The following is a 22838-nucleotide window of genomic DNA, read 5'->3' on the forward strand; positions in this document are numbered from 1 at the left end:
ATTAAAATGTTAACTTGTATATATTGATATTATAACTCTATCTAATAATGATTCGTGTTTTGCAGATTCAATGATGCCTTTAAATCAGTAGAGGTATTTGAGCTCTATAATTAAGTAGACTTTATTAACTTCAATTCGTTCTGGAAACGGGTGCCCATGTTTAGGAAAATTAACTTAATGATAACATCATTACTTTCTAGTATTCATCCTTTGTTTCTTTAAGCTCAGCGTCTAGTTTACAAATCTGTATAGTGCATCCTGGCAGCTTATCTTTACAGATATTGTTAAAATATGGCTCCAATCTTTTAATATCCGTTTCAACATTTGTTGATATTTCCAAATAATTATCTGGATATATAAGCATTTTATCTTCATTTAAGGTATATTGTGGGTTCCGTATTAATGTATGACGCAAATACTCATCAAAACATTCGCGGACGGTCGCCACGATACCTTGGTGAACTCTTGTTAATATAATAGCATTGAAACGAACTTGACGTCTATCTTCCTCACTTTGATCTTCTATAGGTATGGAAAGTAAAGTCTTAGTTTCGTTTTTATCCCATTCTGCTTGTCTTAGCTCTTTTACATGCGTTTTGAATGATTGGTAAAGTGGTAGTGCCTTGGCTAAAGTTATAAACGGCACACAAGAAGACTGTGTCTTTTTAACAAATACAGATCTCTTTGGCTCTTGATCCTGAGATTCAGAATAAACAGCGAATGCACTGGCGAGGCTATGGACAAATCTTCGTTGTTGGGCTTTCATCGGCTTAAAATGTAGACTAATTCTATCTTTGTCATTAATAAGCTTCATCAAGAAGGATTCGATCTGCGAGCACCATACAGGCTGTGAGGCATAAACGCAAAGCGCAGTTTCATCATAGGGCAGCTGCAACTGTTCAAAAGACGTCGCCTTCAATGCCATGCTCTCAAGTGCCTTCTCAGATGTATATGGGTTATCAGCGATACCGAATGCCTCCATCAACATTAAGTGTCTTTTAAGTTTTGCACAGTCATCGTCGCAAGGCAGAACAGTGGTAATTTTAGCGCTTTCAGTAGCGCTATTTGCACCACACTGGATTGATTTTTCAATTCTTCCACACCCACATAAAACAGTTACAGCTTCTTTACATGTAATATCTGGACAGGGTTGATTTCTATGGCAAGCAGCTGCGCATTTGTGTTCACACCACTGAAGTTGCCGTTTACATATTTGATTGCATTTAATTTGACAGCAACCAGGTAAATGACATGCTTTTTCACACAAATGGTGACAATTAGCGAGAGCTTTGCCACATTTTTGCAAGCACGACACATCTTCTTGGAAACAAACTGTTTTTATTCCCTGATACTTGCCACACTTACATGGTTTCTCAACCAAATATGTACAAGGTGGACACTCTTCAGAAATTGGATGACATTTATGTGGTTGTGAAGGATGGCCACAAGGTCGATTACCTCGCAAAGTAGTAATGCACTGATTATTACAAGGAGGAAGCTTTGTGCCACATCGAACAGGAGCAGGGACAATTGTTTTTCCGCATGGACATACTAAATCGTCCGATGAAGATTCTAAACAAGGAGGACATTTACCGGAATGGCATTGATAATTGCAATTGTGCAATCCGCATGACAATTTTAGATAACAGCCCTTCAGACAAATATGTTCAGCTTCAATTTCTGAATCATCAGTTCGTGATCTATGAAACCTCCTTTTTGAACGCTTTACTGCATTTGGTCTACCTGAGCAACATCTTTCAAGACATCTGTGTCTGCGACAGGACATCAATGATTCACATTTCATGTTACAACGAGGAGGACCTTTGAACTGACATGGTATACAGAACGACTTCTGTTCGCACAGGCATTTTGATTTTTCAATGAATAGGCAAGGATCCATGCATTTAGAAGTGTGGCATTTCAATGGGCATTTATGTTTACCACAGGAGAGATCTTTACCGCATATATTAGTGCACGTTGGTATGGGATCAGTACATTTCTTTCTTGGCTCAAAGCCCTTCAGTGATGTTTTTCCACATGGACAAGAACGGCATAACTTTGGAGAATAGGGACATGGCAGTTTCTGAGAAGACGGAGGTGCACATTTATTCTGATACGTGTGTTCTTTACAATCATATTGAACTTCTGTGAGATTTTTACATGCAAAAGATGCAACCCAACTCTTACCTTTGCGTGATTTGGTTCTTGAAATTATATCCACGTTTTTACATAGCATTTTTTTAGCTTCTTCCGATCCACAATAGCACTTAATGGGTCCTTTAATTGTAGCGGTACATGGCCCACAACGCCCGCGATGACAAATAGACTTACACTTATGAATCCCGCAAGGTAACGTACGCCCACACTCTTCTTCGCATCTGTAATTCTTATAACCAGCCTTCACTTCAGAGCAATGAACCTTCGCGGAGTTTTTACCACACTTACACTTCACTGTAACATATACCATACAAGGCGGATGAGGACCAATATGACATATTTTGGAACACCCATGTTTACAAATATTAGCATTACACGTTTGTCCACAAGAATTGGGGTTAAGTAGATTCGGTTCTTGGTTCACCTGCTTACCACACCAACAAGTATGTCTATTCTTTCTTGGCACCTTCCGACTTGGATGGTAGCAATTGGGACATTTCCAAAGGCCATCCGCCCTCTTGGCTGTCGAAGTCAAAGCCCATTCTTGTATACATTCGTAGTCAAAGATTCTATAACATTTAGGACATGCATACATCGCACATTTGGCGTCTATTTCAACTGTGCAAATCAAACATTGATAGAGAAAGCCATTTTTTATTTCCTGAATTGCTTTATCATAATACGGGACATCATCTGCGTCCTCATATCCGTAGATATTAAGATTAGATACACTTTCAGCAACGTCTAGAGGTCTTTCAACTTCATGTACCATTAAATTATGTTTTCTTCCTTACAGTGATGACGTTGAAGTTCTATATACTGGAAAATTAACTATTAAAACTTTTATCATACAATTACGGTAAGTAATGTCGAGAAAATAAAATTTATAAAAAAAACTTGTTGAACCGTTTAATTCTACTGTACCTTATTTTAGTGCTTCTTAGCTCATATTAGGTATTATATTTACTTAATCAACATCATTACTCTGTATTAAATCGTACTGTCATTACTCGGAATTACTATGCGAGCTGACTCATTTTATTTTATTAAAGTATAAAAAACTCGTATATTGCAATCTATTATATCTTGTCGCTAGACTGAATTACTATTATAGACTGTATCCTGGTTCTTAATATCGATTACATGAAGTCTACTAATATGTTTAGAGCTTCTGGGAAACTGGCACTGCAGCTGTCACGTCACCGTTACGTATCTACCAAGACTATTACTGTTGGTTTAATTCCTGGCGATGGCGTTGGAAAAGAGGTAATGCCTTCAGGGAAGCAGGTATTACAACGTATCGGTAGTAAACATGGTATTAACTTCGAATTTATCGATTTAAAGGCAGGCTGGGAGACGTTTTTAGAGACCGGCACTGCGTTACCCATTGAAACAGTAGACATACTGCAAAATAAATGTCAAGCAGCTTTATTTGGAGCTGTTCAGTCTCCTACCACTAAGGTTGAGGGTTACAGCTCACCAATTGTCGCATTACGGAAGAGTATGGATTTTTTTGCCAACATCAGACCTGTGAAATCGATAAAAGGTGTCGATAGTAGATCCGTCGATTTAGTGATAGTCAGAGAAAACACTGAAGATCTCTATATTAAAAAGGAGTGCACTTACATTGATCCAGAAACTGGGACTAAGGTTGCTGAGGCAGTTAAAAAAATATCAGAAGTTGCTACCAGAAGAATTGCGCAAGCTGCCTTAGACATATGTTTAAAAAGGGAAAAGCAGTATGGTTCCGCTACTCTGACCGTTACTCATAAATCTAATGTTTTATCCGAGTCTGACGGACTATTCAGAGAGGTCTGTAAATCGGTTTACGATTCTCAAAAGGAGCTGTATGGAAATATTAAACATAATGAACAGATAATTGATTCTATGGTTTACAAATTGTTTAAACAGCCTGAAAGCTTTGATGTTGTTGTAGCGCCAAACTTGTACGGAGATATTCTATCAGATGGTGCTGCTGCCCTTGTTGGATCCTTGGGACTGGTTCCTAGTGTTAATTTGGGCCCAAAGTGTGTAATGGGAGAGCCCTGCCACGGGTCTGCTCCAGACATTGCAGGACAAGGTATTGCAAACCCTATCGCCATGATTCGGTCCGCAGCATTAATGTTAAACTGCATGGGATATTCAGAAGCTGCAAAAGAGATAGATGAAGCTGTTGACGCGAATTTGAAAGAGAATAAGATTAAAACACCAGATTTATCTGGAACCAGTACAACCATAGAGGTCACAGAAGATATTCTTTCCAGGATCTAGGCCTCGCAATAAAGTAGAGTAAATATTAATATATGACTAATCACGCTCAAAACACACTGCAAAGAAGCCAATACCACCGTCTTCCCTGGGCATTGCTCTTATGCATCCATTGGCCAAGCGCTGCGCTTCTTCTGGAGGGTAAATTTCTTCGAATTCAGAAGCAAACCCACGCCTAGGCCAGGTGGGGATAACTTTGTCCATGGAGGCCACCCGCCATCCGTATTGGTTAACCTTATTGTCTGTTAGTAAATCAATAACAACCCTTTCGTTTTCTTCTGCATGGATAGAACACGTGCTATAAACAAGCTTCTTTGCATTTGGAAAGCTCATCGCATGCTTCACGATTTCAAATTGGAACGAAGAAAGCTTCGCCAATCTATTCTTGAGTGTTGTCTTCTCAAGATCTTCTTCATATGTTTCCTGTTCATCAGGGGCATCAACATCGCCACTTGAGGTGGTCGAAGCAGCTGGTGTGGATCTATTCACTTGATCCATAAGTTGGCGTCCAAAAATGCCACTACCGGAGCAACTTGGATCTACAATAAAACCAGTAACTTCAGGAAAGTGACTGGGAACTCCAAGCTTGGTAAAGTCCCCGAGATGCACTTCAACACCCTTTTCACAACCGGCAGTCTGGATCATTTTGCGCAAAGTGGCAGCACGCTCCGGGTTTCTTTCAAATGCGTGGATCTTAATACTCGTAAAATCCTCTCCAGAATACATGTAGGACGCTGCATGGGTGGTCTTATTACCTGGCGCGGAACATGCATCGATGATAACATCAGAAGGATTGGGGTTCAGAATATGGACTGGAAAGCACGAAGCCCTATCCTGGATGATAATTTTGCCCCGCTTATACAACTCGTGTGAAGTAATTTTATCAGAGACATGAACACCATATAGATTTGGCACATACTCATCCTTATATATGCTACCGGACGTTATGTCCTTCCAATGGTCCACTCTGTTCGGAAATTTCTTTTCTAATTCCTGAATAACACTTTCGTAGTCTCCTTTACAGCGAATGCCATTGATTCGTATCCAGCATACAGGTTTCTCATCTTCATTAAACCCACTGGAAAGCTCAGACAGACTCCTAACTTTCCTTTTAACAAGTAGCTTCCCAAGTTCACCCTTCAACCTAACCTGGTGCTTCAGAACGAATGACTTAATAGGATGCTTTCCCATTTGGATCCTCTTTCTTTTGGATAATAAAAGATCATAAACCAGAAGTGTAATGGTACCTTTCACATACACAGGTTTACCTTTCTTGACAGGAATATCTTTTAAAATACCACTTTTGTTAATTAACAAATCCAAATGCTCCTTCACCTTTAAATAAGAGGAGATAATAGCATATATATGCTTAGGATTAGTTTTAAGTTTGTATTTTTTACAGCTTTGAACAACTATGGCCTGTAAAGAGCCAGCAACCTTTTCATTCTTGCTTAATTGATCTTCAATATACTCTAGCACCCATGTAGCATCACGATAGAATTCCATTAGGTAAAATATCAGCCTTTAAACCTTGTATTAACGTTGCAAATTGTTTTTAAATCATATGCGATGCCTTGATATTATAATTCATGTTGTCGATTTTTTCGTAGTTCATAAAAGCACCGAGCGTTACAACTTTAAAATAGGTTATTATTAATTTAGTACATTGAGTAATTAGAATCATTCTCTAAGTTATATGGTTATTAAGCCTCTAAAGTGCTTTGGGCTTCATAATTGAATTAAAGATCATAAGAGCTTCATATAGGAATTTTGTTTCGATATCAACGCAAGGATGATTGAAGCTCCAACACTTAAAAGGAAACTGGAAGAAGAAGGAGACACTAAAGAAGATTTTAAAAATGGTGATTCAGTTGAGTCTGGTACAAACGCATTAGCTCAATCTAAACGACCTATAATTGTTCCGCCAGTAAAGCCAAGGATCCATTATGTTCCTTTAAAAACAGGACTTTGCTATAATGTCAGGATGAGGTATCACGCTAAGATTTATACTTCATATTTCGAATATATCGACCCTCACCCTGAAGATCCAAGGCGGATATATCGTATTTATAAGATTTTAGCAGAAAACGGGCTAATTGAAGATCCAACCTTAAGCGGTGTTGATAATATTGGTAATTTGATGCTCAAGATCCCTGCGCGTGAGGCTACAGAGGAGGAAATATTGTTAGTTCATTCTAAAGAGCACCTAGAGTTTCTAAAGACGACTAATACTATGAATGCAGAACAGTTGTTGAAGGAAACAGAAGCCGGGGACAGTATTTATTTTAATAATGATTCGTTTGTGAGCGCCAAGCTTTCGTGCGGTGGTGCAATCGAAGCATGCAAAGCAGTTGTCGAAGGGCGTGTAAAAAATGCTCTAGCTGTAGTTCGGCCTCCTGGACATCATGCAGAGCCAGAAGTTGCAGGAGGGTTCTGTTTATTCAGCAATGTTGCAGTTGCCGCACAAAATATATTAAAAAATTATACCGAGAGTGTTCGTAGAGTTATGATTTTGGATTGGGATATTCATCATGGTAATGGTACTCAGAAGGCTTTTTATAATGATGAGCGTGTACTATATGTTTCTTTACACAGATATGAGCTAGGAAAGTATTATCCAGGAACTGCAAATGGGAACTATGATCATTGTGGCGAGGGGAGTGGCGAGGGGTTCAACTGTAATATTCCTTGGTCCTGTGTTGGTGTTGGCGATGCTGAATATATGTGGGCTTTTGAACAAATTGTAATCCCAATGGGCCGTGAATTTCAGCCTGACCTTGTAATTATATCTTCTGGTTTTGACGCAGCTGATGGAGATGCAATTGGTCAATGTCATGTTTCTCCTGCCTGCTACGGGCACATGACGCATATGTTGAAGTCTCTTGCTAGAGGAAATTTGTGTGTTGTATTGGAAGGTGGATACAACTTGGATTCTATTGCAAAAAGTGCTCTTGGTGTCGCGAAGGTGCTCATCGGCGAACCGCCAGATGAATTACCTGATCCTTTGAAGCAACCTAAACCGGAAGCAATTAGTACTATTGAAACGGTAATAAGGGAGCAGTCCAAGTACTGGAAGTGCTTTAAGGGCAGACATGGCAACGATGGGGTCAATTGGAAAGAACCTGTATCAGATTCACTGATGTATAAAAATTTCCCATTACAAGGTGCTATCCGTAAGGAACAATTAAGGCAGTTATGCAAGGAGCACAACTTTGTGACGTTGCCTCTATTAAATATGGATCTTCCTCGAGATACTATCTTGTGTACTCCGGATATCCATACCGAGGATACAATGGTGATATGTGTACACGATACCCCTGAGATTTGGGCTAAAAGAGATCCACTAACAGGTTATATCGATCCTTCAACCTCTGTAATTGTTGATTCTATGTTGTCAATTGTAAACTGGGCATTGGAAAGAAAATATGGGGTAATAGATATTAATATTCCTCAATCATTATTCGAGCAGGATAATTACTCTTCGATTATTTCGTCCCAAGAAGTTGTAATGTATTTATGGGATAACTATTTAAAATTCTTCCCCAAATTGGCTAAGGTGGCATTCGTTGGTGTTGGAGATGCTTATAGTGGATTTGTTCATCTGCTAGGTCATAGGGACACTAGAAGCGTTGTTAAATGTGCTATTTCATTTATCGATAAGAAGCAACTGCGCCCGCTGGTACCGCTGGTTAATGAATCTTTAGGTGACTGGTATTTTAAAAATTCATTAGTTTTTACTAGTAGATACCACTCTTGTTGGGGAATTGATGGTAATGATTCAAAGAAACCAAGAAGAAAATTTGGTAGGGTTTTGAAGTGCGAAGGAGATGGCATGAATAATATCTTCGAGGAGAAGCTGGAGGAAGCAACGGATTTCATTCTGGATTCTTTTGAAGAATGGAGTGAATCCGAATAAATTTCTTGTAGTATATGGTTGTACTTTATATACATGTTCGCAATGCACGTTGACCGCAGATTTTATGTGAAATTTGCAGCCAGTGAAGTTTCCATGGTATCCCTTCACTAACTCAGTGATTGCTGCAGTTTATAATGTGCACAGACTTCAGGGAAACGCAAGTTATATGGTATATATCATAATTGCATTAACCGTCAACAACACCGAACTACGGCGGCTACTTATAATTTGTAATCTGAAATGTCGTTGTAAATCTGTAGCCTGACTTGTCTAACTCATTAATCTGCTTATATATTTAGGCTTTCGAAGAAGCTTTCAGCCTCAAGTGCTCAGGTTTATTTGGTTTCTGTGGCGGCACTTTCTTACCTTTTATCTCTGTAGCTTTATTACTTTTCTTCTGCATATCTTTCTTAGGTGGAAGTTTTGGACCACTTCTAATTGACACATTAGAAACAGATACTGGTGAATTCCCACTACTTGGTTTAATATTACTACTCAATGCACTGCGAGTTGCTTCAGATCCCGTCTTTATAGAATATTCTTCAAAATTCTTGTCTCCTGTACCTGCTTCCGATTGATTAGATTTAGACAAGAGTTCTAGTACTCGTTCTTGAATTGATATCTGCCCGGCACTATTCGGCACTAGGGACAAGATATTTCCATGTTCATTAATCGTATTAACTGGATTTTTAGTTTCAGGATTGCGTGTTCGAGCTTGGGCAGATTGACCTGAGTACCTATTACCAACGGCAGATCGTTCTTTAAACGATGCATTTGAAAAATAGGAAACGGCGCCGCTATCGCCAGTGCTCAAAGAAATATTGTTATTAATATCTTTCTTTATATTGGAATTTTCTTGATGCAGCTTTGGACGTATGGTATCAGTTGTATTGTTGACAGGACTTGGACTAGATGCAAACTCACGCGAGGATAACGATGAAAGGGAAGGCGAAGTGTTAAATTCGTATGGACGGATTTCATTACTATCAACAGTCTGGGTCTCAGAATCAACATAGAACGGAGGCCGAATATTGCTAGTAGAGTTAGCTGATATTAGCTTCGAGGGACCACTATGTCCATTGTTCGCAGGATTCACAGATTCTATTGTACCAGCAACATTAGGCGAAGAAAAAAAGGACTTATTATTCGCCAACTTCTGAAGATGCTTTCCAGTCACGCGCGATGTTAACCCCTCCTTTTCCGCCATGGAGATCTTTAGCGGCTCAAACGGGTCTGGTTTAGGGGTAACATAAGGAATATGGACTGGGGTGAGAGCAGAAGCTGGCTGATGCACTGACATTGTTGCCTTCACCGCTTTAACTGGCGTACCTGCTTTAACTGGCGTACCTGCTTTAACTGGTGTCACCGCTTTAACCGGTGTCACTGATTGCACTGAATTGGTTGGATTGGCTGGATTTACCAGGTTCACTGCTGGAACCACCGCTTGACTGACAACAGGAGTTAAAGAATTCATAGCTTGCCAGCTCATTGCTCTATCAAGATAGAAATTCCGTTCTGGACATGGTATTCCTTGTATGCGACAAACTTGCTCCAAGACCTGACAAATATTTGGTCTCTGAATAGGATTTTCCCTAAGCATCAACCCAATTAGATTCTTCACTCGATCGCTATACAAAGGGTGAGCCGGAAACTGAAATTTTGCATGTAGAATTCCTGATTCACCGGACTTCTCAAATGGTGTAGTATAGTAACATATTTTGTATAAAAATACACCTAATGCCCAAATATCAGTTTTTTCATCAATTGGATAGCCGCGATATAAATCTATCATTTCAGGAGCCCTATATTGTGCCGTTGTATTTTTTAGGATGTCGTGCTGAACATAGTTTAATTCATATGTATTTCTTGGCGGCCTAATGACGCCTGAGACAGAACCAAAATCACAAACTTTGAAGTCCCCATTCTCTGCGATAAGAACGTTTTCAATCTTTATGTCACGGTGAATTAGCGGAGGCTGTAGTGAATGCATAGCTAGAATTCCTTGAGTCACATTGTTCATAATTTTCAACACTTCGAATTCCTTTAGGCGGTCTTGCAACCTTGCATTCATATAATCAATTAAACCACCTTTGGAACAAAATTCCATTAGTAGAAACACCTCATATGTACCATTGGCAAGCGGAGATTTCGCAGCATGTGAATCTATGTATGAAACAACGTACTTGTGGCCCTTTAAGGCTCTCATGGCGTCCACTTCCGCCCTTAAAGTGTTTAAGCTTTGCTTATCAGGTACAAGAACTCTTTTTAAACATGCCTGGCCTATTTCTGGACTCAAAATTTTACAGGAATATATCTGGGCAAATCCTCCACTAGTAAGGTAGTTTATAATTTGTACATTATGTGAACCAACTGTGAGTCTTGTCCCAGATGGGAACATATCCTGAGTTGGTTGATTCATGAGCGTTTGGGTAGTAACAGACCGCTTAAAAAAAGTGAGCACCAATAAGCGCTTGGACGAAGATGGGAACTCAAATAACTTGACTAAGTATATTATACGAACTTTTAGTTGCGGAGAGTAGTGCTACATGGTTTTGGATCACCAAGAAAAGGGCAGACACTAGACTCGTTATAGCCAATGTAATTCTATACGAGCACGGATCTAACAGTAATGATCAGGTGACCAGACTTTGCGGATTCTTTGGTTCGAAGCCGCTGTATTCCTTTTTGTAAGGAAAATTAGTGTATTAAAGTATATATGTGACCATAGCTCATCTCTTAGACTACTTTTATAACAAGCCCTCCATACAGACTGAATCTATTCATCTGGTATTCTGAACATGTCTTCATATAAAAAGGTTTCATCCACTTCTTTTGGGAGCAACAATTGGTGTTTGAAGCTTAAACCTCTATATGCTAAAGGTTTATTGGCAGGTTTGAGTAATGGTCATGTTAATATTATTGATTGGCAATCAGGCAAGGCATTCCAGGTTTTTAAAGCCTATGAAAATCCAATCAATGATTTAAGTGTTATAGATGGCGACTTTGACAGCGGGAATTTGTTTGCAGTGAGCTCTGGAAATAATGTAAAGGTATATGATGTCAGGTTAAATGATTGTGTTGCATCGATTCAAAATGACCAGGAAGCTCCGTTTTTATCTCTAGATTCACGTCATGGTATGCTAGTATGTGGTACAGAGCTACAGGGTGTAGATGCCAAGATCCACATGTATGATATAAAGAAATTTGGTATTCCACAGCGATCTTTTATTGATTCTCACCACGATGATGTCACTGACCTAAAGTTCCATCCTACAGATTCGAATATCCTTCTAAGCGGATCTACAGACGGCTACGTCAACATCTATGATCTCACACAACCTGAAGAGGAAGACGCTCTCCACCAGGTTATAAACTTCTCAAGTATCCATTCCTGTGGTTGGTTGGCGCCAAACAGGATATGGACTCTCTCACACATGGAGACTTTTTCCATCCATGAATTGAATGATAAATCAGATTACCCAAGGGAACCCAATCCGGTGGACTTTGGGGACATCAGAGAGTCATGGAATTGTAACTATGTTATTGACATTTATCCGGGTTTCATAGCAACTGGTAAGAACCAGGAAGATGACAGTATGCTACAACTAATACCATTTTCCAACGAACATGTCAATGTTGAGAGTTCACTGGTGGTACCTAATGCACATGGCATGGAAGTGGTGCGTGACGTATTGGTTCCTAAGCTGAACACTAGCGTAATGTACTCTGGCGGGGAAGACGGCGAAGTAGTAATGTGGAAGGCAAAAGCGCCATTGAACATATCTTCAGAATTTTGGGACTACTCTAAGCCCTGTAATGTATTTGAGGACAGCATTCCAGAAGTGGACCTCACAGCATCGGAGGAGGTATCAAATGATGTGGTAGATAAGGTTGACACAAGCGAAAAGATTAGCGAAAAGAAAGATGAAAAGGCCAAGAGGAAGAAAGAAACTCGTTCTAAGAAAGCGAAGAGTAAGGAACATAGGTACACTCCTTATTAAGTCTACATTTATAATATTTATTCCCATAGTTAAATATCCCTCGTAATCAATGATATAGAATTGTAACTTTTAAGTCAAAGAAAGTTTAATCGCTTTGTTAGTTAGCAGTAGTTAATATGAAAGCAGAATCAAAATTGGTAACATACTGGCCTTATACATTGTGTTAAGGGTTGCAGCGTACATTAAAGGCTAACTAGTGTACTTCTGAGTTTTTCTGAAGGTATTAGAATTCTCTTTTGCTGTAAATCTGGTACTGAAGAAAAATAGAAAGAAATATCTAAAAGAAATAGTGTTCAGCTGCTCTAAGGGATTTGTTGAATATGAGTTCAATCGTTAATAAAAGCGGTGTCCGCTTTACTCCTAAGGTCAGACAAAGGCGACCTGCATCTGCTGCTCCGAAGTCAGCTCCAATACCACCAGTGTTGTCTAGCTCATCAACTTTGGTTGATGGATCTACGGAAGCCGCCAATGACAAAGAAAATAATCAATCACTGTCTTCAGATGAAAGTAAAACTGTTGCAGTTGAAGAGGAGGATCCTCTGTCAAATACTCAGTTAGCTGCAGACTTGGATTCTTCTCAGATGGGAACGCAACTGTCTCCATCGATTACAGTACCGGAAACAAACACCCAAAGACGACGTTCCAGTAGGTTGGATTCCTTGTCTTGTGCTCCAGCTTTGTTTAAATCAGGGTTTATGAGTTCTCAGGGAGCTACTGCATCTCAGCCGATTGAACAACAACAAGGTAGGCGCTTGTCTACGGTCTCGAATAATGGTGGGAAGAAAAAGAGACTAAGTAGCATTTCTGGGACGGACTCCCAATTTCAAGAGATTAAGAAACGCAGGATGTCTTCAAGGTCCGCAATTTCACGGAAATCAGGTTCAGCCCAACGTATCAGTGTTGTTTCTCGAATGTCCACCCCCGAAGTGTCTATTGCTTCACCATCGGATGCGAATTTGAAAAGAGAATCAACAAATCCATTATTCCAACGGACTGACGACTTATATGTTAAACATACTATTTCCACGCTGAAAGAAATCCCTAGAAATATAACAGACGAGGACTCTTCAAGGTACATGGTTGACGAGGACAGTTTTACAATGGCCGACCTTTGTAAACCACTGCTGCCTATCGGGGAAGTTTCTGATAACTTCCACCGTGCTCAAGAAGCTACCAAAGCTAAACTAGAAGCGCGTAAAAAAAGGAGAGAGCTTCGAAAACAGGCCAGGGAACAGTTCAAACCTCTGAATAATCTAACCTCTGAAGATACTGCGAAAGTGAAGTTGGAAAGGAAAAAGGCTGCAGAAGAAATCCTAAATGCTGAAATACCAGAGGAAAGCCAACACCAGACTATTCAGTTGAAGCTAAACGCCGACGGTACCATGGACGTCGACGAAGAATCTACCGTTGTTGATCGACACAGAAACGCTTCCTATGAGAACGCTCAGAAAGAAAGGCTAGATAATAACCCTTTCGACAACCTATATAATTCGTCGACATACGGCCGTCAGCGATATACGGAACCCTGGACAAGTGAAGAACTCATCAAGTTCTACAAGGCATTGTCAATGTGGGGAACAGACTTTAATCTAATTGCCCAATTATTCCCATATAGGACAAGGCGTCAAATAAAGGCTAAATTTATTAATGAAGAAAAGAAACACTCCGTTATAATTGAACTTGCGCTTCGATCCAAGTTACCGCCAAACTTTGACCAATACTGTAACGAAATTCAAAAAAATATCGGTACTGTTGATGAATTTAATGAAAAACTACAACAATTGAAGGTTGAGCATGAAGAGCATTTGAAACAGATTGAGCTTGAGAAGCAGAATGCCCGTGAGCAGGACCTGCAACAACAGGCCTATAAGGAAAAGGAACGCGCAAATCACGGTGGAAGATATCCTGGTAAATCAAGAAGTGAACAACTGAAGGCATACAGGAAATCTGAAATTGTTTTGGGTACAATTGACACTCTGAAAAGAAGCTAAGAAGAACTACAAGATTCTAAATATTCTTCTATATTTAATATTCCTTTCAAGGTTACTTTTTTAAATACCTTCAATAGCTGGCGCTTTTGATACACGTAAGTAATATCATTCATGTAATACTGATAGATATAAAATCTACGACCCTCTTAAGCTTTTAGGCTCATTACTTAACTAAATGTTGAAGGCTTTCTTGATAGTTGTGGATGAAATAAATTCCAAAGCCAAAAAAAGATCTTGCGTATTGGATTCGTATTTATCTGAACACATAAATACTCGGCGCTTGTTTTGGCACACTAAGGATATTAGCTATGGCAATGAAACTGAACGTTCAAAAAGATCCTACAGGTCTATCCATAAGTTTTCACGCAAGGTCCTCTAGATTTTATTACCAATGGCTTTTTAACTTCATAATATGGGCCAGTTTACAAATTGTTGGTTATATCCTAATATGTAACTACTTTCTTGGCATGGATGCACTGTTTGCAAAAATAATATATTCAATCGTGACATTACTACTGATTAGAGCTCCTACAATTGATTCATTCTACGTTTTCAAAGATTATGGTGTGCAACTTAAAACGTCTAAGGGATGTATTCTTCTGCCTGAGTTCTTAAACTGCAAAATATTTGATACTACAATATTTATACCAAATGATGAGATAGTAGATGTTGTAATTAATGAAGGATTCCAAGGTCTCTCAGTTATATTTTATTTATGTGTCATTGTCAAGAAATCGAAGGTACTTAAGTTGGTGTTTCCAGTATGTGAGTATACTTAGTAAATCAGAATTTGATTTAAAACAAAATAACTAACTCAAATGACATTCAGCATAATAGACTAAGGTTAAAGCAGCTACAATATGTCTATCAGCAAACGCATTTATACCTCTCTTCAAATCCAGATGAAATCACTAACCGTGATATCGTACGTGATGAAAAGTTGAATGGGAAGAAAAGCCGAGAAAGTTAACATTAGTACTCGCTTTATGGACGTTGTTTTGGCATAATTGCAATTGTTAGTTTGGATAATAGATAAAGAGATGGGCAGGAAAGGCAAGATTAACGTTAAGGCTAAGGGCTTGAAAGGTTCTTTGATAAGGTACCAGACAACAGAAAAGTTACACTCGAAATTAAAGCAAAAACATGAGCATCTACAGAAAAAAGAGAAGTCTATAAAAAATTCTGGTGGGAGTAAGAATGGCAAAAAGCCGTTGAAATCGAAGTTCATACCATTCGATAAGGATTCAACCCTTTTGCTGATTGGTGAAGGAGATTTTTCATACGCCAGAAGTATTATAGAAGAGGAATACATAATGCCTGAAAATTTGATAGTTACCAGTTTTGAGAAGGATTTAGAGCAGCTTGTAAACAAGTATCCTACCACTGGTGATGATAACTATAAATTCTTATTATCTGTTGGTACCAAGGTTTTTTTTAATGTTGATGCGACTAATCTAATAAAAAGTTTAAACCTTTCTGAAAGGACGCCATGGGCCAAATTATTAGGACGTGAGTGGGATTTAAAGCCATTGAATAATATCATGTTTAACTTTCCACACGGAGGCTACAAGATTAAGGATCAGCTGCGCAATATAATGATGCATCAGAATCTGGTGTTCAAATACTTCATTAATTGCCAGCAGCTGCTCTCTTTGGTTAATAAATCTGTCAGCGCAAAGTCCAATCGGTGTATGGCAGGGTACGATTTAGAGAGGGAGTCTGAGCGGCGGACGGCCAGAAACATTATTTTGGCATTATTTTCAGGAGAGCCATACGATTCTTGGGAAATCAAAAGACTTGCAAGAAAGGCTGGACTCCGGTTGGAAAGGTCCAATAAATTTGAATGGGAAAATTATCCAAGATACCATCACAGAAGGACAAATGGTGAAAATGATACAACCAAGCCCGCTGCTGAGAGAGATGCTAGGATTTATATTTTTGAAGAGTTTATCGAGGACGAAGAATCCCAGTCTTGAAGGCCTTAAGCATGATGAAAAATGGATAGAGGATAGAAATGCTGAGATCCATAGCATAATAGTGTTTAAAAAGAACACGAATGGAGCATTGGAATGGAGAATAGAGTGGTAATAAACTTCCTGCATATTATACTTCTGTATACATACAATATATCTACGTCGGAAACATAGTAACAAAGTCAGAAAACTTGTAAGTTTGACCGGTAGTTGGATCTAAAACCTCATCCGGTTCTAATTTAGCCAAATTTCGTTTTCTTAGAGTTAATGCTAATTGTCTTAACTTCTCTGAATCATAGACATTACCACTTGGTAACATAACCGGATTTTCAAAGAGTCTTGATTGAACTTGGTGAGCATGCGGTAACTTTTCAGCAATAGGTGCAAACTCTGAGCTGCAGACAGGACAGTTATTTCGTAGGACTTCCGAGTTAAGGTAATGAGACAACTTACTATCGGAAGAACTACTGGACTGCCGCTGGTGTAGGCAGTCTTTGGTCTTCAATGATGATATACCCAATGATAAGTATATTAATAAAGGATCATGGTAAGATATTCCGTACATTGAGTAGTATGCCTTTAGGAACATCTCATTCAATTTTTCCCATCTTTTATCATCTAATAATACCATGTACCGTTTAATATCCATTGTATTGGTAAAACTATCAGGACGGCCTTCATAGCCGTTACTGACATTCTTCTTTGAGCTCTTGGGTAGTTTTAAGAAGAAAAATGACCAGCAGTCATCTTTAGCCTTTAACAGGCTTTGGCGTTTCGCAACTTCATCAGGTTTAGGATTTGGTGCCAAAGACGACATATTCGACTTGCAAGTCTTTATGAAGACTAGAAGACCTGCAGCCAAGGTCAACTCTACAGGATTAGCATGGATAAATTTCACCAAGTGGGTTTGAAAGCATGCTATAGCTTTAGCATAGTTTTCTATCTTGACATATTCGATATATTCCTGAAACCTAGCCTCAAACTCCAAAGTTGACGCTATACTCTTCAAATAAGCACTATTTTCTTTTATCCAATCCAGTAAGGGCCCTAATTCATGTTCAACTGTTAGTTGTTTGGAAATTTTATTAGTAGTTAACAAAATGTCGTAATCAACCAACAAATCCAATCCCTGTTGTTTGAGGTACTCAACTCCCGGGTTCATATGAATATGTTCGTTGTCATTAACAGAGGTGGCATTAGTAACTTGTGAACTTGCGGAGCTAAGCTTCCTCTTCAGACGTGCAGGGGGCGGACTACAATCATTAGGATCATCAGGGACTTCATGAAAGTTTCCATTTCTAGCCAAATAATCACCAATCAATAGTGTAGTGTAAGACTGATACCATGCAATTAATCTAGGCTGGTCATTAGCCTTCTTAATATCATCTAATTCCTTATAGTACTTGATTCTTGCTTCTATCCGCTGTAAAAGTTGTAACTCAACATTAACCTTTTTAGATATTTTCCTCTCAAACTTCTCAATCTTAATTATCATATCATTCAACTTTTCAATACTTTCGGCATCACCACTAGGGTTCTTTATCATAGCATCAAGCTCAGCAAATCCTTGGTTTAGTGAAGCTACTTCTTTATCTATTAGACGCTGACACTGTTTTAAGTTACGCTTAAGCAACTCATTTGGAATGTGAAACTGCTTTTCATTCAAATTTAAATGGAAATCAACTGTAGGTTCATTGAAGACAGATGTTACCATTGCTATAAGCACTCTTTAGGTCCTGCTACCGCGCTAATAGTTAAATTTTATAAATAAAGATGTTTGTTGTGGCGGTTTACCCCTACTTATCATCCGGACATTTCTTAAAAAATCCGGTAGGCGCACTTAAGACAAAACTCTACTAAATGAAATTAACAGTATGAAGCAATTTATATCTTCGGTTATTCTATCTTTCATAGGTTGGGGATACTAATTAAGAATTACGGATGTTTTATACAAAGCAGAATATTCCTGCCCCCTTCCTTTCCTAATTCCTAAAGGTTCAAAACTATCATAAAGTTGCCAGCTTTTTAATGATGGCGTTCGTAAATTCTGTAGTAGAAGAAGAGCCCCCGATATCCCTAGTAGTGTGCTTACCTTCAGCAATAACGCTGTAGGTAGCATGGGAGATTCTGTCTGCAAAGTTGTTCAAGCCTAGATGTCTCAACATTAATGTGGAAGACAAGATCATAGCAGTTGGGTTAGCAACATCTTGTCCCTTGATGTCTAGACCAACATGTCTGCAACCTGGTTCAAACACAGCATATTCCCTGCCAAAGTTTGCACCTGGAACTAAACCTGGACCACCAATCAAAGCGGCACCAATGTTACCCAAAATGGAACCGTATAAGTTTGGTGTCACTAAAACATCGAATTGATGGGGCTTTGCCACTGCCTGCATGGAGGCATTGTCCACAATAATGTTCTTGACTTCAATTTCAGGGTATTCGTTTTTACCGACCTCGTTGACAATGTTTCTGAACAAACCATCACCCAACTTCATGATGTTAGCCTTATGCACAGCACAGACAGACTTTCTGTTGTTCTTCAAAGCAAAATCAAAAGCAAATCTTGCTATTCTTTCAGACTTGGCCTTGGTCATGATCTTCAAAGATTCAACAACACCTGGAACGGATTCATGTTCCAATCCAGAGTATTCACCTTCAGTGTTTTCTCTGATAATAACCAAATCAACGTCTTGTATCTTAGTCTTGACACCTGGGAAAGACTTGAACAAAGCAACATTAGCAAAAATGTCCAATTGCTTTCTGAAAGCAACGTTCAGAGACCCATGACCTGTTTGGTCAGCAGGAGTACTCCAAATACCCTTCAAACCAACTTTATTTTTCTTCAAAGAATCAACAGCCCTTTGTACACCCTCGCCGTGGTTATCTAAACCAGAAATTTCAATACATTCCCAGTCAATAGGAGCATTCTCAGCCTCTATTATAGACACAACTGAATCAGTAACTTCCTTTCCGATACCGTCACCAGGAATTAAAGTAACGGTATAACGGCCACCATACTTCTTTGGTAGTAATTGTTCAGTAGAGACGGTTATATTTCTCCTACCAACACGTAATATGTTATTTCTAATCATTTTGCTATTCGATAGTGTGCGTGGACAATCCCTTACCAGTATTTTAAGTAGTTGGAGTAACTTACCGAGTAGTAATGTCTATATATAGTGTTTATAAAGAAGGTTGTATTTCTTGATAAGTCCGTTTATCGGCTTTCTTCTTTAGAAGTCGTTTCGGCTCCGAAGGTGGAATATCAAAACTACCAAAAGTTCGATATCTTGGGGGTTGGTGAAGCTAGCAAGAGGTGCAATGGCTTGCAATTATTAGCTGAGACTATTATAGTCATCGCTAGATCTAGTTGTGCTTATAATTGTACTTATGTGTTTCAGATTTTGTAAATTACAACTAAGATCTCCAATTAGGGAGAGATGAGTCGAAGATAGATCCCAGAACGCCAATTACAGCTCATAGTGGCACTAGGAGCCACGCACTAGGAGCGACGCAACAACAACTGGGAGCCTCGGGGATTCTTCTTGAATCAGTCTGCCTGTATCACTAAGCTCTTTGGTACGTTAACGTGACCTGAAATATTAAATCCGGGTAACCTTTAAATATTCAAAGAAATGTGCGTTGATGTATATTTTAACGAATTCTAGAATGCTACACTACAAATATTATAAGCGCGGAGATGTCAGCTATTGGTTCCGAGTTGGTGTCGAGCTACAAGCAGCTGTTAAAGGCGTTGGTACGTTCTGGCAAACGGACGCGAGTGCTGCAGGCGAATGAAGACATTAAGAAGAAAATAGCCTTGGTAACATATGAAAAGATACAGCTTGCTAGAGAACAGGCTCAAGTAAAGGGCTCCAATGAGAATATTAATTTAACTACTCGTATGATGAAGTTGAATAAGGAATTAGAACAGCTAAAGAATAGTGATCCTTCTAAGTCCAAAAAGTTCCTGTTTTACCCTCGAGCACGTGAGTTTAGAGAAACATTACTGGAGCAGCATGCTAGCGGAGAGACGCTACAAAGAAGATCTCAGCATATGAAGGATATTGCAGCCTTTTTAGTTAACCAAATGGAGTATGATGAACTGGTCGAACGTTACAATCCCGGAATGAAGATGTCACAGGAAGAAAAAGTGAAGCGTACGGCGGCAAGGGTTGGGCTGCAAGTCCCAAAAGCTGAACAGTAATTGTAAACCTTAAGAACTACTGAGGTGCGTGAATTTATTATAAAGTAATTATTTCATTTTATTTTTGTAAAAGTATCTTAATAGAAATACTACCGAAACGCCTTCAACAAATATTCAGTATTCCTACAAAAAAAGGTATTACCTCAATATGCCAGCCATACCCATTAGTGCCAAGGCCTTGTTCCTCCAGCGGATGCTGCTCACAAATGTACTGTAGGACCAGGTCAAATTATTTGCTCCTGTTAAAAATCCAGTATATTTGTTGAATTGCTCGCTCATTTCACCGCTGTCGCCAACATGTAACCTAAGAACATCCAAAAACGAGTCACCGTAGTTAAAAAGTGATTTTATCATATCAAGGTATGCTGGGCTGTCATAAGGAATTTGCAATTGGCAAACTTTGTCATCACTCATTACTACTATTCCATCAAATATCAAACTCCAAAACAGGGAATCGCTTGCATCTTTGTTTAATTCAATCACCAACTTCTTTTTCTCATTAAGAGATTGGAAAACCAATTTGTATAACAATTCGGCAGCCGTAGCAGTTGCTAAGAACCATGGATTTCCTTCTGACTCACCATTACCATTGTAAATGTCTTCCGGGTACCTTCCTAGTCCAACACCCACATATTTGCCTTGTCTGTTGTGGTTAATAGGATATAGAGTGCTCATACTTTTTACTAATCCATGAAGAACGTTTAAAATTGCGGGGTCATCAACATTAAAAGGTACTGGAGCCAGATTCAAATGCTCCGGAAGTTCCGAGTCATGCGTTAAAACGCTGCCAATTATGGTGCCAATATCTAATCCAGAACGTTGCCCCAATAGTTTAGGAGTTTCTACAACGTAATTAACATTAGAGCTTATGAATCCACTACTACCCAAAATAAAGGACGTAATTTTCTCAATCCTTAATTGTAGACACTCAGTAAACCTTTCGCTTATTTGGAACATATCATTCGACAACGCCAAGAACCCCATTTTTAAGGCCTTCAATTGAGTTATAGAAGTGAAGAAATGTAGGCCTCTAACTTCTTCCCATAAGTCAAACGAGTCCCTATCCCAATAGAGCATAATGAACAATAAGTCGTTAAAAATAAGGCGTTCGAATAATTCTTGCTGGTTTTGGAAACCCAATGGCAATGATTGAGCGCCATATTTATTACGATACAAATTAATGGCATCGGTTATAGTCATCCCACGCTTGTTTAAATAGTCTAAGAAATTCAAAACAGCGATAGTGCGTAAAGCTGGTCCATCATTCTGAGGCCTTCCCCATGGTCCTAAATATGCCTTATTATTAGTCATAAATTTTGGCTCCCCCAACCCAGATAACTGCCGTTTGATAGTACCACTAGGATTCTCAACTCTTTGCAAAACCTGAGAATTATTGAGATATTTCAAAACCGTACCAATAAGTGTGACATTTAGTCCCGAAGTATCGTCCCGTAACAAATTAACCACAGTGTTAATGGTGATGGCACCATCCCTAACCCACTGGTAAAAGTAGTCTGGATTAACTTTAGAAGGCGAAGCTATAACCGCACCTTCCACAACATCCCCTGTAAAAACTACATTATCATGAAAGTTTTTATCGGCGATATTCCTCAACATCCTCTCCACGCTTACTTGCTCCTGCTCGTTTATCCATCGCGTAAAATTATCCCTGTTTATTGATTCAGCAGCTATATTGCCGATTCGAAGGTCAAGCTTCTCACCCTTGAGCGCATCAAACACAACTCCCTCTTTAAAGTCATAAACCGTCAGCACTACTGTCGGCGGGCGTCCTAAGAACCTGCCAAACACTTTACCTCCTGGATGCGGGTCCTGCATCCAAAAAACACTGTTCATATAACATACGAAGGTGAACGCTGCAGCGAGTAGGGCAAACACCGTCCATGGAGAACGCATGAAACTATTACGTAGAGAACTGTGAACACGGTTTACCTCCACGAATTTTTCCATGGGAAATTGTAAGTTTTGTAAAATCCGGTTGCGGAAATCGATTTTCGATGAGCACGCACCAACTACTCTGTAGAAACAATCACACGATACAACGTAACTATCTTAGAATCTATGATAACAGCCATATCCATTTCATTCATACTTTTTATACAATTTTCGCGACGTATCTTCCCTTGTATTGGCACAAAAGTTTGTCAAGTGTCCCTTTGGTATGCATCGAATAATTTGTGTTCATCAACAACTCCGGGTTTGTTTGTGTTCCTCGCATTAAATGTTCTCCACTCGGATCGAACTGTCATGCGTAAGCCGCGTGCCTTCGTAAAGTATGACATAAGGGTTGCAAATCGTTTTCTT

General features: G+C 39.1%; 13 protein-coding genes across 13 annotated transcripts; 7 read left to right on the top strand and 6 right to left on the bottom strand.

Annotated features, from left to right (window-relative positions):
• Nucleotides 1–196: 196 nt before the first annotated feature.
• Nucleotides 197–2929, bottom strand: FAP1 (Fap1p; the record flags this gene model as incomplete). The annotated part of the gene is made up of 1 exon (XM_018131903.1): nucleotides 197–2929. One exon carries the CDS (start codon nucleotides 2927–2929, stop codon nucleotides 197–199), a length of 2733 nt encoding a protein of 910 aa, XP_017987519.1.
• A 371-nt stretch (nucleotides 2930–3300) lies between these two features.
• LYS12 (homoisocitrate dehydrogenase) lies at nucleotides 3301–4428 on the top strand (the record flags this gene model as incomplete). Its single annotated transcript, XM_018131902.1, has 1 exon — nucleotides 3301–4428. The coding sequence occupies one exon, from the start codon at nucleotides 3301–3303 to the stop codon at nucleotides 4426–4428; it is 1128 nt and encodes a 375-aa protein (XP_017987520.1).
• Nucleotides 4429–4464: 36 nt separating this feature from the next.
• RCM1 (rRNA (cytosine-C5-)-methyltransferase RCM1) lies at nucleotides 4465–5931 on the bottom strand (the record flags this gene model as incomplete). The annotated part of the gene is made up of 1 exon (XM_018131901.1): nucleotides 4465–5931. The coding sequence occupies one exon, from the start codon at nucleotides 5929–5931 to the stop codon at nucleotides 4465–4467; it is 1467 nt and encodes a 488-aa protein (XP_017987521.1).
• Nucleotides 5932–6217: 286 nt separating this feature from the next.
• On the top strand, nucleotides 6218–8341 carry HDA1 (histone deacetylase HDA1; the record flags this gene model as incomplete). Its single annotated transcript, XM_018131900.1, has 1 exon — nucleotides 6218–8341. One exon carries the CDS (start codon nucleotides 6218–6220, stop codon nucleotides 8339–8341), a length of 2124 nt encoding a protein of 707 aa, XP_017987522.1.
• A 295-nt stretch (nucleotides 8342–8636) lies between these two features.
• On the bottom strand, nucleotides 8637–10760 carry AW171_hschr42422 (Ark/Prk/Nak family serine/threonine-protein kinase; the record flags this gene model as incomplete). Its single annotated transcript, XM_018131899.1, has 1 exon — nucleotides 8637–10760. The coding sequence occupies one exon, from the start codon at nucleotides 10758–10760 to the stop codon at nucleotides 8637–8639; it is 2124 nt and encodes a 707-aa protein (XP_017987523.1).
• A 379-nt stretch (nucleotides 10761–11139) lies between these two features.
• AW171_hschr42423 (uncharacterized protein) lies at nucleotides 11140–12342 on the top strand (the record flags this gene model as incomplete). The annotated part of the gene is made up of 1 exon (XM_018131898.1): nucleotides 11140–12342. One exon carries the CDS (start codon nucleotides 11140–11142, stop codon nucleotides 12340–12342), a length of 1203 nt encoding a protein of 400 aa, XP_017987524.1.
• A 320-nt stretch (nucleotides 12343–12662) lies between these two features.
• BDP1 (transcription factor TFIIIB subunit BDP1) lies at nucleotides 12663–14333 on the top strand (the record flags this gene model as incomplete). The annotated part of the gene is made up of 1 exon (XM_018131897.1): nucleotides 12663–14333. One exon carries the CDS (start codon nucleotides 12663–12665, stop codon nucleotides 14331–14333), a length of 1671 nt encoding a protein of 556 aa, XP_017987525.1.
• Nucleotides 14334–14641: 308 nt separating this feature from the next.
• GPI15 (phosphatidylinositol N-acetylglucosaminyltransferase GPI15) lies at nucleotides 14642–15112 on the top strand (the record flags this gene model as incomplete). Its single annotated transcript, XM_018131896.1, has 1 exon — nucleotides 14642–15112. One exon carries the CDS (start codon nucleotides 14642–14644, stop codon nucleotides 15110–15112), a length of 471 nt encoding a protein of 156 aa, XP_017987526.1.
• A 261-nt stretch (nucleotides 15113–15373) lies between these two features.
• BMT5 (25S rRNA (uracil2634-N3)-methyltransferase) lies at nucleotides 15374–16309 on the top strand (the record flags this gene model as incomplete). The annotated part of the gene is made up of 1 exon (XM_018131895.1): nucleotides 15374–16309. One exon carries the CDS (start codon nucleotides 15374–15376, stop codon nucleotides 16307–16309), a length of 936 nt encoding a protein of 311 aa, XP_017987527.1.
• Nucleotides 16310–16463: 154 nt separating this feature from the next.
• Nucleotides 16464–18020, bottom strand: FYV10 (glucose-induced degradation complex subunit FYV10; the record flags this gene model as incomplete). The annotated part of the gene is made up of 1 exon (XM_018131894.1): nucleotides 16464–18020. The coding sequence occupies one exon, from the start codon at nucleotides 18018–18020 to the stop codon at nucleotides 16464–16466; it is 1557 nt and encodes a 518-aa protein (XP_017987528.1).
• Nucleotides 18021–18312: 292 nt separating this feature from the next.
• On the bottom strand, nucleotides 18313–19401 carry IDH1 (isocitrate dehydrogenase (NAD(+)) IDH1; the record flags this gene model as incomplete). The annotated part of the gene is made up of 1 exon (XM_018131893.1): nucleotides 18313–19401. One exon carries the CDS (start codon nucleotides 19399–19401, stop codon nucleotides 18313–18315), a length of 1089 nt encoding a protein of 362 aa, XP_017987529.1.
• Nucleotides 19402–20009: 608 nt separating this feature from the next.
• Nucleotides 20010–20516, top strand: FMC1 (Fmc1p; the record flags this gene model as incomplete). Its single annotated transcript, XM_018131892.1, has 1 exon — nucleotides 20010–20516. The coding sequence occupies one exon, from the start codon at nucleotides 20010–20012 to the stop codon at nucleotides 20514–20516; it is 507 nt and encodes a 168-aa protein (XP_017987530.1).
• A 138-nt stretch (nucleotides 20517–20654) lies between these two features.
• Nucleotides 20655–22484, bottom strand: SGA1 (glucan 1,4-alpha-glucosidase; the record flags this gene model as incomplete). The annotated part of the gene is made up of 1 exon (XM_018131891.1): nucleotides 20655–22484. The coding sequence occupies one exon, from the start codon at nucleotides 22482–22484 to the stop codon at nucleotides 20655–20657; it is 1830 nt and encodes a 609-aa protein (XP_017987531.1).
• Between the last annotated feature and the right edge of the window lie 354 nt (nucleotides 22485–22838).

This window comes from Eremothecium sinecaudum, chromosome IV (assembly GCF_001548555.1).
Source record: "Eremothecium sinecaudum strain ATCC 58844 chromosome IV, complete sequence".
Classification (NCBI taxonomy): domain Eukaryota; kingdom Fungi; phylum Ascomycota; class Saccharomycetes; order Saccharomycetales; family Saccharomycetaceae; genus Eremothecium; species Eremothecium sinecaudum.